General features: G+C 40.9%; 1 protein-coding gene across 4 annotated transcripts in view; it reads right to left on the bottom strand.

Annotated features, from left to right (window-relative positions):
* Positions 1–382: 382 nt before the first annotated feature.
* The window catches only part of sema4ba (sema domain, immunoglobulin domain (Ig), transmembrane domain (TM) and short cytoplasmic domain, (semaphorin) 4Ba), a 44,623-nt gene continuing 28,047 nt past the window's right edge, over positions 383–16,958 (bottom strand). For all 4 annotated transcript variants that reach the window (XM_070971767.1, XM_070971765.1, XM_070971766.1 and 1 more), the window contains exons 3-15: positions 11,401–11,561; positions 11,163–11,225; positions 10,627–10,725; positions 10,011–10,122; positions 9,670–9,786; positions 9,236–9,393; positions 6,359–6,540; positions 5,507–5,657; positions 4,965–5,175; positions 4,767–4,882; positions 4,193–4,350; positions 4,011–4,102; positions 383–3,795 (exon numbers count right to left, since the gene is read on the bottom strand). In XM_070971767.1, the coding sequence (XP_070827868.1) occupies positions 3,023–3,795; positions 4,011–4,102; positions 4,193–4,350; positions 4,767–4,882; positions 4,965–5,175; positions 5,507–5,657; positions 6,359–6,540; positions 9,236–9,393; positions 9,670–9,786; positions 10,011–10,122; positions 10,627–10,725; positions 11,163–11,225; positions 11,401–11,561 (2,393 nt within the window). In that variant the 3' untranslated portion in view covers positions 383–3,022. The remainder of the gene's footprint in view (positions 3,796–4,010; positions 4,103–4,192; positions 4,351–4,766; positions 4,883–4,964; positions 5,176–5,506; positions 5,658–6,358; positions 6,541–9,235; positions 9,394–9,669; positions 9,787–10,010; positions 10,123–10,626; positions 10,726–11,162; positions 11,226–11,400; positions 11,562–16,958) is intronic.

The raw sequence follows: 16,958 nt of genomic DNA, 5'->3' as shown, positions 1-16,958 counted from the left end.
CCCAATGAGCCGCTTCCTACCTTCAACCTGTCACTTCCTGCTGCTGCTGCTGCAGCAATTGTTTAGTTTCATCCTGAGTTACAGATGTCATCCATGCGTCCAGGGGAGCTGTAACAGAACAGAAATACAACACATACGCAAGCGCTTGTCTCTGTTTGCCTTTAAGGTGTGTGAGTGCATGTGAGAGTTTTATCAGAGACACTCCTCTTTGTTTGCAGAGTGTTTCTGACTCCACCCTTGGAGATTAAAACAGTAAAAAAAGGCTTTCAGAACACTCAAAATCTTGATATTGTGGCCGAGCAGTTACATCCATCTGCATTTAAATACACAAAACAGCATGATGAGAGGAAAGATTTGGCGTAATAACATCATGAGCCATTCAAATAAAAAAATTATCCATTTGATCTTTATTTGGAAAATTAAAATAAAGTGCTTTTTATATACAATACAAAAAAGAAAAACAAACAGTAGTGATGTATAATACAAAAAAATACAATTCACAATATTTTTACATTGGCAGCTGAATTTACAAAACAAGTTTACATAAAAAAACCTCTTTTTTACTTACAATACATGTTGACATGAGTCTGAGCAACTTGTTCTGTGACAAATAGAAGGCCAGACTATAGTGGTTTATTAAGAGAGCAGACGATACTTTCACTGTGGCATCATTAGTTTAGGCTTGTATTCAAATGAAAGCGTGATCAATACCTGCACACATTTTACTAAATCACTGCCACTTTATATTTGTTCTGCACTTAGCTAATTTAATATTGTTCTGATGGCAGCCGCTTCACCAAAAGCTGCCACTTGTGTTTTTAATAACAGTCAAAGCATGAATCTTTCATTCTTGCGTGATTGATTACAGCTGGGCAGTCTTTGAAATTCACAGAGTCATTTTTGCAGTGCCATTTACAAGAAATGTAACATAATACTACTGCGCATCTATAAGTCAATATTTTAAAATCAGCCAGTGGTTATTTATGTGCTACAGTTTTAGAATAAAATTTAGTCCCTGACTGAGGTTGAAGCCAACAAAAAACAAGCAAACGAACAAACTAACAAACAAAAAAACACCTCATGAGCACATACTGTACAATGCAGACAGTATTAAATTACATGTACTCCATGATTTCACTTGTTTCTGAGCATGGCCAGTCCTGTCACACCCATGATGATGTACCATTTGACTCTACAGCTACTACCTGGTTAGTTTATTATCCCAAGAGGCACATCTCTTGATTATTGTTTCAGAAGGCATTATCCGTTTTCCCAAAGGCGGATTTGTAACCAAATCCATAACCTGCATTGTACTAAGGCTTTTCAACATGATGTGCAAATCCTATGCATTCTGAGTCAAACAGTATACCTTCCTGCATTTTTGTGAATTTATAGTTTTGCTGGCCGCATTACAACACTAGAGCCAAACTCAGGTAAGACTGAAACAATATTGTATGACATGAAAAATGCTTTCAAGTTACTCCAACATGTGACTCATAAATGTGGATCATATGGTTTATAATTCATTATTTCTGAATAAGGAGATGGCTAATAGATAATTAGGATAATTAAAAATGCACAATTCCACAATGTTTATTACTGGGTGAGAATGAAAATTATTGCCTTTATGGTTGCCTTTAAAACCATTTAAGCAAGCAGAGGATATTTTCATTCATTCATTGACTCTCATCAGTTAATATGTATATCAAAGTTGAGGCTATACAGATGTGTGTTATTTAAATTAGATTATGAATAGGTGTGTTTCAATATTTATGATTATTATTTCCCTTTGACCTTAGTGATGCATATCTAAAACATTACAGAATGATTATGAAAAATGCCACTCTGTAGAAGAAACATTTGGCCAATCCTCCTCCCCAAAAATACACCAAAATGGCTAAAATCTCTTGCATACTTGGAGTTAGTGTAATGAGAGCGAGTGTGCGTGTGTACGTGGGTGTGTTTGCAGTGCCACTGATCCTAAAGTAATTAACAGCGCCAACACCTTTGTGCTTACTCCGTCTCAGGGTGAGGTTGTCTTGGTGTTCACCCCACTTCACATTATTTGCTTTGCATAGGCTGCCTATCTCATGAAGAACAGCATGATAATACCTGGAATGAGATTTTTCCCTTTATCACATTTGGTGACAGAAAACCTGTCAAAAGTCAGGCTTCCACAGAGGAATATTTGTAACGACTAATAATACCAATACTTAAAAAAAGCATAATGTTTCTTCATTCGTGCTTATATAATCTTTTTTTTTTTTTTTGGTGTATAGTGACTGAGGTGGTAAGAGTTTCTACAACATGTTCACTGAGGTGACTCCTTGTTTCTTTCACTTTTCAATCTTGTACCATAACCCTTCTCTGAATTGCTGTTTAAACCTTAACAATGAGTATACCTCTGTGAATGCACGCTAGCTATCTAAAAAGTATATGACAGGATTTTTTTTTCTTTCTTGCCTGCCACTGGATTCTTAGTGTATATTCTGGTGTGAGTGTTTACTTTGCTACAGAACAGTACATAGTGCATAGCCTCAGAGAATGGAAGGCTCTTAACCAGATAACAGAATGAAAATAAAATGGCAAACACTGTGTCAGATGTTGGTGGGAACATGTTGGAATAGCACGCTGTCTTTCAAAGCACTACCATTAGATTTTATGGACGGGCTGAGTGGCAATGCTATGAAATTCAATCACTGAATCATAGCTGTGATACTACCTCTATGCCTGTTACATTCCTGTCAGCCGTATGTGAAAGCGTCAAAAGTCTGAAGGCAAACTGGAACTTCTTCAGTGTGCTTCAAATGCACTTGAATATGGGGGAAGTGACGTGAAATGCACATGGACCACAGGGACAGAACAACAAAAGACAAAGTGCAAATCTGTGTAATGAAATGTCTCTCCACGAAGAGTCTGATGATTCTCAGTTTTCCTTCTTATAGAGTTTTCGTCTTTCTCAGCGAGTGCACTCGTTCCTTTCAGTTTAAAATGAGTCACTCCACACAACATGAAGCCAGCCTCACACTATAGAGTCTTTAATCTCAGAGCCCAGTCTGACTCGTGGCCGTGGGCATGTGGGTGAAATCTCTACGTGGCTCTCTCTCAAGTTCAGTGGCCTCTTCTCCGACTCTGAGAAGCTCTTGCTGTTGTCGGGCGATGAGCACTCGCGTGGTGGAGTGCTGCAGATGTAGTTGTCGTTAAGGGTCTGGTAGCCCTTGTGATCTGACGCCGACGCTGTGACTGTGTTGCCGTTTAGCGGCAAGTTCTCAGCTGGTTTCCCCACTATTCTGGGCTTCTTCTGAGACATGTTGGGGCACTCTCCCTCCTTGAGCATGGACTTCATGTGGTCGCGGTTCCTGTAGACCACAAATAGAGAGAAGACCACAAGGGAAAACGCCAGGAGTGCACACACCACTATCAGCTCGTTCCAGTAGGTCTTAGTGTTGATTTGCGGTGAGCGGGCTTCTCCTGGCAGGATGATAAACTCCTCCTGGGGGATCTGTGGCGTACGTGAACGGCCGATCAGGGTGGTGCTCTCCTGCTTGGCTTCACCCCTCACACAGTAGTTTGCCAGTAGCTGTCTGAAGCCTTCCTCCACTGACCAGCACTCGTAAGTTTCCTGCCTGTCAGCTTGAGCTACCACTACCAACCCCCCCTCTGGGCTGGGGTAATGGAAGTGACCTGCGCTTTTACTGAACTCCCAACTCCTTTCAGCCAAATTCGAGCGCAGCTTGCAAGGCAGTACTTTGAATGTGTTGGCTGGGATAATGATCACCTGGCAAGAAGACATTCCTGTGGAAAGGCAGAGCAGCGACACAGATCGAGTCAGATATAGCATGAAATAATCTTCAACACCTTATCCAGTGCAGAATTCAGAATAATAATGGTTTGATACAATGAACGTATTTGTAATCAAGGCTCAAATAGAAAGGCAAAGCATGGAAAAATCCAGCGCAGAGTGCTGTGCTGTAAATCTATGACAGTCCAGAGAAGAGGAGTTAACTTACGTGTAGGTGGAGGTTTAGCAAACCGTGGGCTTGGCACTGTCTTGTTGCAAATAGCTGATGTGTCTGCTTCATCTACATCCTGCTGCCAGGCACTGAAACACATAGATTGAATCAGATTTTCAAATGCACGCTCTTCATATTATAGAAACTGTTTGCAGATGATTGTGTGGAGGGATGCATACTTGCTTGGCGAAGCCTGTCTGATATCCACACACTGCCTCCCGTCCCAGGCACAGTAAGGATCTCTGGAGAGGATGCACTCCCCGCAGCTCTGGTAATTAGTGCAGTTAGCTACTGGGACCTCCACCAGCTCAGAGAAAGAGGAAACATAAAGCTGACCCTGTGGAGGAGAGACGACAGAGTGGGGGACAGGAAGGAAGTGCCCCAAATACAAATACTGGGTTACTAATTTCATCCAGAATCTTCCTTCTCTGACCCTGAACTAAATACAGCACACTTAGCTTTTCTAAGCACCAGTGCCATGTATGTATAAATGCACGTATCAAAGACAACCCAGGATTCAGGAGGTGTCACAATTCCAGCTGTTAAAACCCTGGCTGTTTACAGACCCCCTGAGAGAGAGTTGTATGTAATTAGCTCATTGAACGAGGTATGCTTTAGGCTGTGACTCTTCATGGCTCATGGAATCTCTAAACTGCCAATAAATGCACTTACTAAGCTTGTTATTAGTTCACACCCTGAGAAAGCTCTGTAAAACAAGCTTGGCTGGTTTTCCCTTGCACCATTACACTATACCTTCTCAGTGTCCAGCTCAATGTGTTGCACTGGTTGGGAATCACGGAAGAGCACCATCTCCTCAATGATGTGCATCTTGTTGTTGACATTAATGGCTTTATGAAGTCTCCCATCATCTAGAAGAGAAAAAACTCTTTGTTACTTGTGACACAGGATGCTACAAAGGGGTTGATGAGTGAGCTAGTGTGATTTCTTTACCTGTGCCAATGAAGAGTACATTATACGCCTTTTTCGCTGTCAGAACTCGATGGACAGCGATCTGCGTGTAGCGAACATTACGTTTTAGCAGGAGAGGCTGGCTGCGGATCACGCTGTCCATCAGGAAGTGGTCTTTGACAAAATTCAGCACCTTGTCTGGCATGTGCAGTGAGGAGGAGATGCCCTGTTCCCTGGCAGCATTTGTGATACACTGCAGAGGCAACACATCGAGTCATTTACAGACATTCACTCACACCAAATGTAGCTGTGCAGCATCTCTGTGTTTCTTTTGCTTAGATTTTTCAGTGATTTGCCTGTGATAAGCCTGCCAGGAAATGAAAGCACAACAAATTTGATAAGAAGCATGTTTAGTAAGAGAGGCTGGGAATGACGCCAGCTCGGCAGATATCTGTTTGAGCCCTGATCGTCAAGATTGACTGATGAGCAGACAGGAATGTATGAAACTTGTTCATGCAGTTGACACAATGCTACTGCTGAGTTTTTACAGGTTCTCCAGCAGAGGACAGCAAGCAGGTACTTACCATTCCAGGCCGGGGCTCTGGGACCGGATGGTTGTATGTGTACCACTGTTGAGTCTCTCGATTGACCTCACGGTATCGCCCGTTGAACGCCTTTTCCACCTGGTCCATAGTGAAGGAACACACTGCAGAGCTTCCTGAAGCACCTTTATACCTTAAATGAAAGAAATAAGCATTTTAATAATACTGACAGATCATTTGTTTCATTCAGTACAGCCTTATAGAATCTGTGAGCGTACAGAGGAGTTTAACACCGAAAGCCTAAACATCTCTGTATTGAGAGATGATTTTAGAAATACTGTGGTCAGGTTTAACTAACCAGGGAATGCAGATGGAAAATCACTAGAAGCTAAATCTGCTAAAAAGCATCTGCTCTCTTTTTGATTGCTTTTGTATATGGCCCCTGTCTGAATAAATGTATACAATTTAATTTCAAATGAGTCCAAAAGACCACTCTTGAGTATTGAAAACAAAAGTTTCAATATATCTATTTATTTTATCTGGTCTAAATGTTGTTTCAAAGCTTTCACCAACACTGCCAGTTATGTAATTGTGTTGAAGAGTAATTAATTTCATTTTCTGCCTATAAACAGTAAATTTTGAAGATAATCAGTCTACCAAACATCAGAACCAGCCCTAAAAAGCCCAACATGTGGATAGTGTGTGTAATTGTACACTGTAAGCCCATCAAAAGTCCAAAAAAATAATAAGGTAGCTATGGCCCCACTTGCACTTTGATTTCAATCAGAACATTTTTCAAGCGTACGTCAAACAAAGAGACATTTTTACTCTCTGAAGGCATCACTACATTAGTTTGGTGATGTGTTGACCAAAGTGGTGAAAGTTGCTCCTCACCACTGAGACGTGAATACTCCATAAAACACTGTGTTCTTCCAGTCCTCGGGGCTGGGCGTCAGCACAAACATGTCTTGGATTATGTTGAAGGGGAAGCCATCATCAGGCAGAGAGCAGAGGAGCTGAGCCTTCAGGAAGGTCGTCCATTTCTTCTGCAGAACCCTCTCGCCTCCCATGTCACCCTGCAACACAAATATTGCAGGTTTGGAGCTGTTTAGCATGTGGCCAGTAGAGGGCGCAAGAATACAAGACTGACACCTGTCTGAGGTGGTGACTGTTGACAATGCCTCAGGGGAAAAAAAGGTTTGATTTGATGAGATCTGACAGATGTAAAAGGCATAAAATACTGATGTGCACCATATGGTACGCTGTTATGGCATACCTTACATACCTTAACATACAGTATACATTAGATAATATTATATTAAGAAAATGATTCTGTCTTTATCTCCCTTCTACATGAGTAAAAACAGAAACAGGAAGGAAACACTGTGTCTAAAGGTGAAGCTGTGAGAATTGATGTAATCGAAAACCATTAACCTCACATAGTAAAACCATAATGAGCCAAATCAATTGTGCCTGTAACACAGATATACCCTGAGGCAGCAGACTTCTAGGTCATGAAAACGATATACATCATCACAACTGGTTAAGTTAAAAAAAAACAAAAAAAACACACGTGGGGCTTTGAGGAGGGCTTTTACATGAAAGAGAAAGAAGTGCTGCTCCCCGACAATCCGTCTTCACTGACACTACCGCTGTGATTCGTCGCCTTTGGCACTAGCCTTCAAAGTGATGTGTGACATGGGACCTCCTTGTCATGCAGACTAATTTTGTTACGCTGGTTGTACAAAAGGATATCTGTGCAAATTGGAGAGCAACTACATCTTTAAACCTCAATGTGAAAGTGATTTACAGGAGGTGATGTATGACTGTAACACTGACTACAGTCCACAGGGAGTTTAAGGCCTCAGGAGGGTGAGAACAGATGTTTTACCTACACAAACTAAGAGTCTATTTCAGCTCTGCGAAACACCTGGATCTTAAAGGGAGGACGATCTCCTGCACCAGACACACTGTCTGTTTCCATTCAGTTCATGGCAACAATCACTCCAATTTTCTCACAAGCGTAGATTTAACAAGATGAGAGTTGGCTGTTGGGGGGGATACATTGTTTTAGAAATGTGCAGAGCAGAGGACCAAAGAGAAATACTGAAAGACCGAAACTACATACAACCCCTTAACATGAAGCTTCAATTGGGTCGACTTTAATATAACATTAATCAGAGGAAATGGCAGCATTGGACGGGAGGGGAAATGACACATGACCAATGCTTAGCTTCTGTTGCAATTGCTTATTGTAGTAAGCCAGGCAGATAATGAGCTACATACAGTATATTCTCTCGTCCTCCTGGCTGAACCTAGTTTTATAATTTAATGCCACTCTGTGCTTAAACTGACTTCTGAATAATTGAAGCAAATGCAGCCCATTCATTAATCCTTTGTAAAAGCGTCCCTTGTTCAAAAGGCTGTTCAACAAGCCATGGACATGTAGCCAGTAATGGGTTCTTTCTGGGAAACTAAACAACCCTGCAAATGAGAACATGCTTAGTTTTGTTTGTTTCAAGCAAAACATTGTTTATCATTCCATAGTTAGGCTCGATGAAGCGGAACCTGTGTACTAAACACCTGAATAAACAACAAAGACAGGGACAGCAGCCAATGCAAAAATTGAAGGGATAAGAGAGACGCTGATGGGATCAAATTTAAAGCAGCACGTTATTTGAACAGGGATCACAATGCGGTATTATTTAAAGGAAGTGACACCATCTATAGTCTGAGCATTTAACATAGTACACATAGTGACACAGTATTACTCCTCTCCTGATTGGTTAACTTTAGACTCCCCATATTTTAAGCATGACTCATCATCAACATGCTACAAGTCAATATTTATCAGACTCAGTTAACTGGAATGATTTTTTTCCCAATTGGATGTATGGAACAACTGAGTGGATAATTGCATGAAGATGAAGAAAATACAACCCCATGAGTCGTGTCTGACTGAAACAGGCCGGTGACTCACAGCTGGGTTTTCACCTCAGGCTTTATATCTGATGCACACACAGGTAGTGTCTTCCCTTTATATGAAAGCAGGATGACTATCAGACACACACCTGGAGATGGCCTGGAAATAAAAAGTACACTGACTTTCAAGGTAGTTTCCTAAAAGTTGTGACCAAAAATAAATATCGGTGTCACAGGACGTTTAAAATCCAAAATACACATCGAATTGTCAGCTCGTATTTTTCACTCTCTATGGACTGAGATAAACATGATTGTTTTCACAGAGACAAGCAGCTGTCTGATCTGGAGAATTGGTTTGTGATGTTATAAAGTTCACAGAACTGAAAAGACCCTGAAAAAAGGCCCTGGGTTTGAGTATTTCAGCAGGTGATAATCCAGTTCTGTACAAGGATCTGGCGCTCCAGTCATCCTAAGCCATCCTGAGTTGGCTACTGAGTCCTGTCTGAACACAAATATTTGGAGAAACATGATAAGAATTGCGGGAGGAGAGAATCTGGAGAAAAAGAATCAAACAGAGGAAAGCATGCAAGAGGAATGTTTTTCTGTAACAAGAGAACCTGCGTCAAAGCCCAGAAAGACTGCCAGCTACACTCATCATATTTAAGTTGTTTGAAGCTTTCAGAGGACTACATATACATCTGTACAGGAGCACATGATGAACACAAACACACATGAAATGCACAGTGGTCTGATAGCCTCCTATAGTAATGGGAGGAGGTGTCAGGGGATTGTTGTTCAAGGGAAAAAAGGAACCTTTAGATGGACTATCTGCCTTTAAGCAGCACTCACCTTACACACACGAGCAATGCGTGACACAATGGTGTTGTCAAAGAAATCAAACTCCTTTCCTGCTTCACTGAAGAAGAAGTAAATCTTATCATCATCGCCCACGAGGTTACCCTTGGGTAGGCTCTCCTGTATGTAGGCAGAGCCAACAAAGGCTGGGTCTGAAGGAAAAACAACATGAACAATACTGTCAGCCCAGAGTGTGAAACTCAGGCATCCAGGGACAGACGTCCCTACTCCCTCTGACATCAACACACTACATGGAAAATGCAAGTCCATCAGGGACTGGTAGGTAAACATATTTCATCTACACAATCTTTAAGGGTGTCAGATTCTAGAGTTCTCAGACAGCATGTCTGGCAGTTTTGATAATAATAAATAACATATGTAACTTTTATCATCTGAAAATATAATGACTTCCAGTCAAACATTTGTACCTTGAAGCCAGTTGAGTGAGTTTTCTGTTTTTAGAGCAGTTCCTTGGCTCAGACTCTTGAAAATGATGGGTTCATTTCCTTGGAAATTACTGACTGTACCGGCATACAGTTCTCCATCTGCAACACAACGAAGAAGACCAGCATAATCACAGTGTTTACCTCGAGGTAATGGGCTTCGGTGTAACACATGGTAATGAAATCCAGAGGTTATGCCCCAATTTGTCTCCATATCAACCACCTGTGTCTAGTTACTTTACTTATTCCCACAGTGGCTTCTATAAATCAAAAAAAGTAAACACAGCTTGACTTTATCGACAGCTGACAGCCATTCTGGGACCTACCAGCAATGATGGCAGTAGATCTGTATTCAGGGTTGAAGGGGCAGCGGCTTCGTCCATCCTCTGTAACAATCTCACCAGTATCACTCTTGGCGAGTGAGAAGTCTGCAGTTTTCTGGAGGACACAAACAAACATCAAATGTCTCATGCTTAGTTAAAAAATAGAGCTGTAACCTCTGGCAGTCACCACTGTCTGTCTGTCTGTCCCACAGTGAGAAGGCAGTCAGTCAGTCTGAGGCACAGGTCGTCTGTATGTTTGTTGTAGATTGTTCTGAGAGGCTATAAAAGATCTGTAGAAAATGATTGCAAACTGGGTTGATTCTTATATAATCTGATTACATGCATTAAATATTTTGGTCCATTTCCCTTTGGCACAGGAGGTAATAAAATAATGCACATACAGTAATATTGTATCTAGCTGGACATGGGACTCAGCCAGACGGCTAAGTGAGCTGAGAGGCAGGAAGCAGCATGCATGCTCTTCCTCTAGAATCTAATAAATGAAAGCTTTGTATAAAGTCCTGCATCAGGGCTAAAAAAAAAAAAAAGAAGATCCAAACAACCTTTGTCCACAGCAGGTCACTGCAGCAGATGTGACTATTTCCTAAAAAAAACTTACTATGTAAGCACAGGTGGGACTGAAGGCGTAGGTTCCACACACATACAGATGAGTGCTGTTCATGCGCAGTAAAATCTTGATGTAGTTGAAGCAATCCGTCTGTATTAGAAACACAGAAAATTATTTAATGACAAATGGTCGGAAATTAATTTCCCCACTTCAGTATTGAGTATTTGTATTACAAATTATATTATTAAAATGCAAAATTTACTTTATCATTCAGCAATTCTGAGATGTTGTCAATATGCAAAACAAACACCGATTCCTCCTGCTAATGTGTTCCCTGCTAACAAGGTTCTAGGTCTGTGTGTTTACTTATAAAAGTGATAGTGGAGGAAAAGTTTGTTTAAGAGGAAGGGAAAAATCCATTGTTGGAATGGAAAGTTACCACTTGACAGGAAATTTCCAGGGTTCTGCCCTGGGTCTGTTTCCAAAGTGCCATGCAACAATGGTCAACTTGACCAATGTGGCTAACCTTCAGTCATGTAAATACAGTTTGAGCCATCTGAGTTGAGTTTCTTGAGCAGCTCACTTGCCTGCAGGTCTTTGCCTTTGAAATTGCACTCGTCTCTCTTCCTCTCTGGAGTTTTCCATGTGAGCTGCAGGAGAGAAACACTGTCAGACTCATACTGCAGGTATAATACAGTGAGGTGGGTTATATTCACATTGGCTACTGGGATCGTATCATATTTACAACCATGCTCATATTGTACCTTTGGGATCCTGTTCTAACTACATTCATATTGATACAGTATACAGACGCTTGGCTCTTACATTTCTCTGTAGCTTGACTGCACTGATATCAGTAAGGTTGAGAGCAAAGAGAATCTCCCGGGCGCCGACATACAGCATGTTGTCTTCTTTACTGAGGTGGAGAGAGGTAAAGTTGAAGACTCCGCTCACTGAGAAATTTCTGGTTGTCCTCTCCTTCGCATCTGGACAGAAACCGGGACAGACACAGAGGAGGAGGCACAGGGTGTGATTGATGAATTAATCCAACCATGCTGAATATGATAAGGCTATCATATAGTTCATTATGACTGATAAAAGCCATTTTAAGCTATTAAAGACAGAAAGTGCAAGAAATTAACTTGAATATGCAGATTAAAGCATTTTGAAGATCTTTTATGTGTCATAAAATGTGACATACACCATAGATATACTGTAGATATTCTGTCTTAATCAGACGCCGGCTCACTGAGTTGCCTTGTTTCTCATGACAACTTCACAGCCCACCAAGATTTTGTGTGTTTTAATGTTGCAGAAAAATATAAAAAACCAAAATAAATACATAAATTGTCTTAAATGACACATCATCTATGTTTTTTTGCATTTTCCTATGGCATTTCCACCTTTATTAGACAGTACAGCTGACAGGAAACAAGAAGAGCGAGGTGGGTACCATGAAACAAAGGTCCCAGTCAGACCCCAATTGAAGATGATGCAACTACACGATCAGCATCTTAGACCTCCAGGCCACCAGGATGCTCCAGCTGGACATAAACGCCTATGGTCATATCTATCCGTTTGACTGCTCCCACTGTTACTGAGCTTCCACTTTGCAGGGAAATATACCTACTACAGAAGATCTACAGCACAGCTAAGGATCTGGGCCTCATGCAGTATTCAATACACCCAGAAAAACAAACTAACCAACAAAAAAAGAAGAACAGAAAAGAAATCAATGTCTCTGTGTTTCTGCGTGTGTGCAACTGCAACTTAAAATCCTGTCAGCTCCTCGTCAGAGAGAGAGCTAAAGAAGGAAGAAGGAGAAAATTCCTCATATTTCTCCTGCAGTAAGTGAATGATTTGCTCCAATCACATTAAACCTCCAGACTGAAGCCAAGGGTTAAACCATCAGTTCTTCTAATCACTGCTTTAAAGGAGCATGTGTATCTCAGATTTGCAGCAGCCTGGAGGTTTTCTCTGCTGGCCCAGCTTGAACAACTCTCCTTAATTACATGCCAGCATAAACAGAAGCAGGAAGCTGATGGAAACTTGATGTGACTGAAGCTCTGATACAGGACTTTTGCCCCTGTAATATGGCAAAAGAAGAAAAAATAATGGACCAAAGAACTTCATTTGTTTTACTGAGGGAGGCCTAACATTCCTCTGATATTTCTTTTTCTTAATGATGTGCCATTTTTATATAACTTGCTGCTCTAAGGGACTGTAAAAAGTGTCTAGGGTGGGGAGGGGGGCTAAACATTATGTTTCAGTTTTTTTTAAAAAAAAAAGTGAGGCCCCCCACAGACTTAATATTTTATTTGGATCCTCCTCCAAACACAGAAAAATACCTCCAAAACTAAAACTGGGCTAACTTTTTTCATATAACTCTTATAACTTTTTCCCCTTTTTGCGAAGGTGGGAATTAGTGTTGGCTGTGATATTATTTAATCATTGAAATTCATGAAGAAATAAAACATGAATCAGCAAAAAGAAAAACACATATCCCGCTCCCTTTTCTGATTCCATCTTCCCTCTAATACTTTTAGTATGTACGAGTCCTTTAGTATGCACGAGCCCTCAGACAAAAAGCATAAATGAAAAAGTCAAAGCCTCACTTCCAATCTGCAAGTCAACAAGAACATTGTGCATTATTATATTAAACCAAAGTCAGTTCTGCTGCTGAGGTGGACCTCATGAGGAAATCTGCATCGTGTTCTCACTTTCCACAGATGCTGGTGGTAATAATTACAATTTTCCGGCATAAAACTAATCCTGTCCAGATGAGGAAGATGTCATTAAGCTGTCCTGATTATAAGCACACGAGGTGGTACATACCCTGTAGTACCTGTGACCTCCTATAATCTCACCTCAGTGGGTAGGTACAGGAGGTTGAGAGACTTCCTGTCCCTCAGGAAAACAACATGTTAATAGCAATCCATCGCTACGGCAACAGAGCCATATTGTAGTTAAATCTGTCCGTAAAACCACAAGAGGCTTTGCTCTACGTACTGTACATGGACCCGTTGGGGCCGTTCTCTCTCCTTTTCACCATCATTACAGGATAAATGGAGTGCTGCTCCGCGCCGGTACGGTTCCCCCCTATTTTTTTTCCTCCCCACAGAGCCTTGGGCGAGTTTAACTGTGATTTACAGAGAGAGAGACACAAAGGCCAAAGCCTGAACCAAAACAAAAGCTTTGAGGGATTTTCACAGAGGAGGATATCTACACAATTATTCTCTGGAGTAAGATCACCACTGTCATACTTAACGACCACAGCTGACGAAGAAAAACAATACGGCCCCTAATTGAGTATCATTAAAGGGATCCAGGAGGGTTTGCAACCGCACAAAGCTTTCCATTTACAATTTCAGGAAAACATTAATCATCTGTCAGTATAGACCTATTGGTTTACAATGCTTTGCTCCTCTGAGGGGTTGATAATTGTTAAATGGTATATTTTAAGGGTATATATTGCCCAAGTTTTCGATTTATAAAAAGGTAAAGAATAAACTGGTCAGTCTGAAAATGACTCATGTTCTCTTTCCCTCAAGATGTTTAAAGTTGCTCTAATCAACAAGGAGCAAGATATTTCCTTTAGCAGTTGATGGAGACCAAAACAGAGCTAAAGGAGAGTGAACAACCTCCCTCATGCTATCGGAGAACCTGGGTTACAGTTGTAACATTTAGTTTTCATGTGTTTGTGCCCCAAAAACTGCATGAATTTGTCCTGATTTTTCTATAAAAACATAATAATAATAAGAAAGGTTTGTCATTTAGTATTGTTGAAATAATTGGTCAATGCCACAAACAACAACACAGTCCTGAGACCACAAAACTCCAACAGAATAACTGCTAGAGGTCAAACACCGTGCAGACTGTTAACGTGAAAGCCACATCATGGGCAACTGAGTGAACCCTACTTGAACTTGTCCCACCTTCCCCTTCACATACACCACAGTCTCTTCAAGAATCTCCCTCTTTTGTTTGACTGTCTGAGGTTGATTCCTGAGGGGCCATTTCATGACAATGCAGCCCCAGAAATGTTGCGGTGTACATCGGGACGAGGGAGACGGACAGGACAGTTCAGAGGAAGCACTTAAGGGTGGAAGAGCAGCTTGTATCTTCTGCAGCCACAGAGACAGGGTGTCAGAGAGAGCAGTCAAGTGACCATCGAGTAACTACTGAAGAGAGAGGTTCGTACATTGAAGAGGTTCAATGTACGATATTACACTTTGTCAGACATCTTGTCCATTGTGCTGTTTTTTTAAAGGAACTTTTGAGAAAGCTTTGTTGTAATGGATAGATGGTCATTACTTTAAAGTGCTTCATTGTGTCTGAAGGATTTATTTCTAGAGTGTATTTATATTGAAAATGTTCTGATCAGTATGCCAGAGCGTTTTTGCGTTAAGCATACAGAAGATAACTTCTGCGCATGTCACTACAGTGACTGTCAAAAGACCACTACTTATGAACTTATGAACGGCCAGGTGACAAGTTTACCTAAATAAGTGAATGAATGCATATTTGCTTTCACATTTATTCCTTTGGCAGATGCTTTTGAACGATGTACGAGTTTATAAGACAGAAGTGAATGAGACAAGAGTGAAGGGGTCACTGAGTATGAAAATGACATGAACTCAACAGGAACTTGACTTTCCAGGGATGGCGACCCTTGACACGGGACAATCCACAGACTTTGCTGTCAAGCTACTTTTTCCACAGAAGAAAAAAGATCTGTGGATTGTCTTGTGTTTCGCATTTGGGAGGTGATACGACTTTCAGAGGTGGATACCTAGGAACCTCAGTGTGTACAACTGCAATAATCTACATAGTTTATATTTATCTATTTATTCTTTTTGTAGTTTGGATGAACTTATCTTTTAAAGGCAAGTAACGCATGGTTCAGTTTAAAAATCTTCACATAATGTAAGTGAGGACATGGTACAGACAAGAAACAAAACTACACTCCTTTCCAGTTTGCTGTCTCTGCTTGACTGATGATGGAAACACAGGTCACGTATCAAGCAGGTGTATGACCCTCTATGGCAAAATGAAAAAGCCACACAAAGAGGGACCCAGCAGGCAGAGCTGGATAACTTTACACCTCACTGTATGACCGTTACCGTACCTCTGATCCAAAGAGAGCAGCTCTGTCTGGTTCAGAGCACTTCTGTGACCCTTTATAGAAGTGCATGAACAGCACACTCAGAGGTTCAACGTCTGGCAGCTGTAAGCAATAGGAGATCACTGCCATTATTGTGTAATTAAAAGTAATTTCAGCAAATGACACTGCTAAATGGATTGAAATACTCGCCTAGACTGCCTTGCTAATCTATTTAGACGGGAAATTAATTATATTGGGCTTAAAGGAATCCTACATTTTTGCAACTGATTTCCTGACGGGTCTGTGTCCAAAAAAAGCAGAAGGATAATTAAAAGCACGGAACATTCCCTCCAGAGGGGAACTGTGGAGTAATTTGTCCTTTGGTGACAGAGATCTAAGTGCCTTCTTTTGTGGGGCAACTATAGCAGGCTGATTCAATCAGTGCCCTCCCTTATGAGGGGGCTGTCTTTATCAGCTCTTACAGCTGTATGTTCAGGAGATCAGACGATTGCATACCTCACTGAGACAACCCGTTCTTGTTTATTTTCTGCAGAACCACAAGAAAACACTGCCATGAACAAATACACTGTATGAGTGCCAAAGGTTGAAAACACATAAAAAATGAGGAACAGCTTCTGACTTCAATTCCAAGATGATGTCCAAGTAGTTTGCAATATCATTAGTGCTAGTCATAGTTCACCAGTAGGTGACCTGGAAAAAATGGCCGCATCTCTTTATTGAGATCAAGAGCGAGCAATAGACGTAGAATGAGTCATCTTTAAGGGAGGTCAGTGCCCCATTTCCACTCTTCTGACCATAAACATGACCTACATTCTTATCTCTAAAGGAATATATGAAGTACATAAAGAACATAAACTGATGCATAAACTGCACCTTAACAAGATCATTGTGTAGTTTTTACATTAAACAAATGTGGGAAGATAGCTGTGACACTACATAATTAATCTAACTTTAACAGTATCACAGCAGCAGTGTAACATAACAGAATTATCTTCATAAAGATGAAAATGTGTTATTATTTGGTATCTTGATAATGAATGTTCTGTAATCACTGACACAGCACAAGACGCAAAACAGAAATCGTTGAAGAACATTCAGTATTTGCTTTGAGCTGGTTTGGTTTATTGACAATCTATTAATGTATACCATCTAGCAGTCATTGTTTAGCCTTTGACTTGAAGTTAGTTGAACTCGGTTCCTCCTTCATTACACAAACTTATTCCATTCTGTGGGACCAGATAGCCACACAGACAACAAC

The sequence above is a fragment of the Chaetodon trifascialis genome, chromosome 10 (genome assembly GCF_039877785.1).
Source record: "Chaetodon trifascialis isolate fChaTrf1 chromosome 10, fChaTrf1.hap1, whole genome shotgun sequence".
NCBI lineage: Eukaryota > Metazoa > Chordata > Actinopteri > Chaetodontiformes > Chaetodontidae > Chaetodon > Chaetodon trifascialis.
The sequence above is the reverse complement of the archived record's forward strand: the minus strand, read 5'-3'. Positions and strand labels throughout refer to the sequence as shown.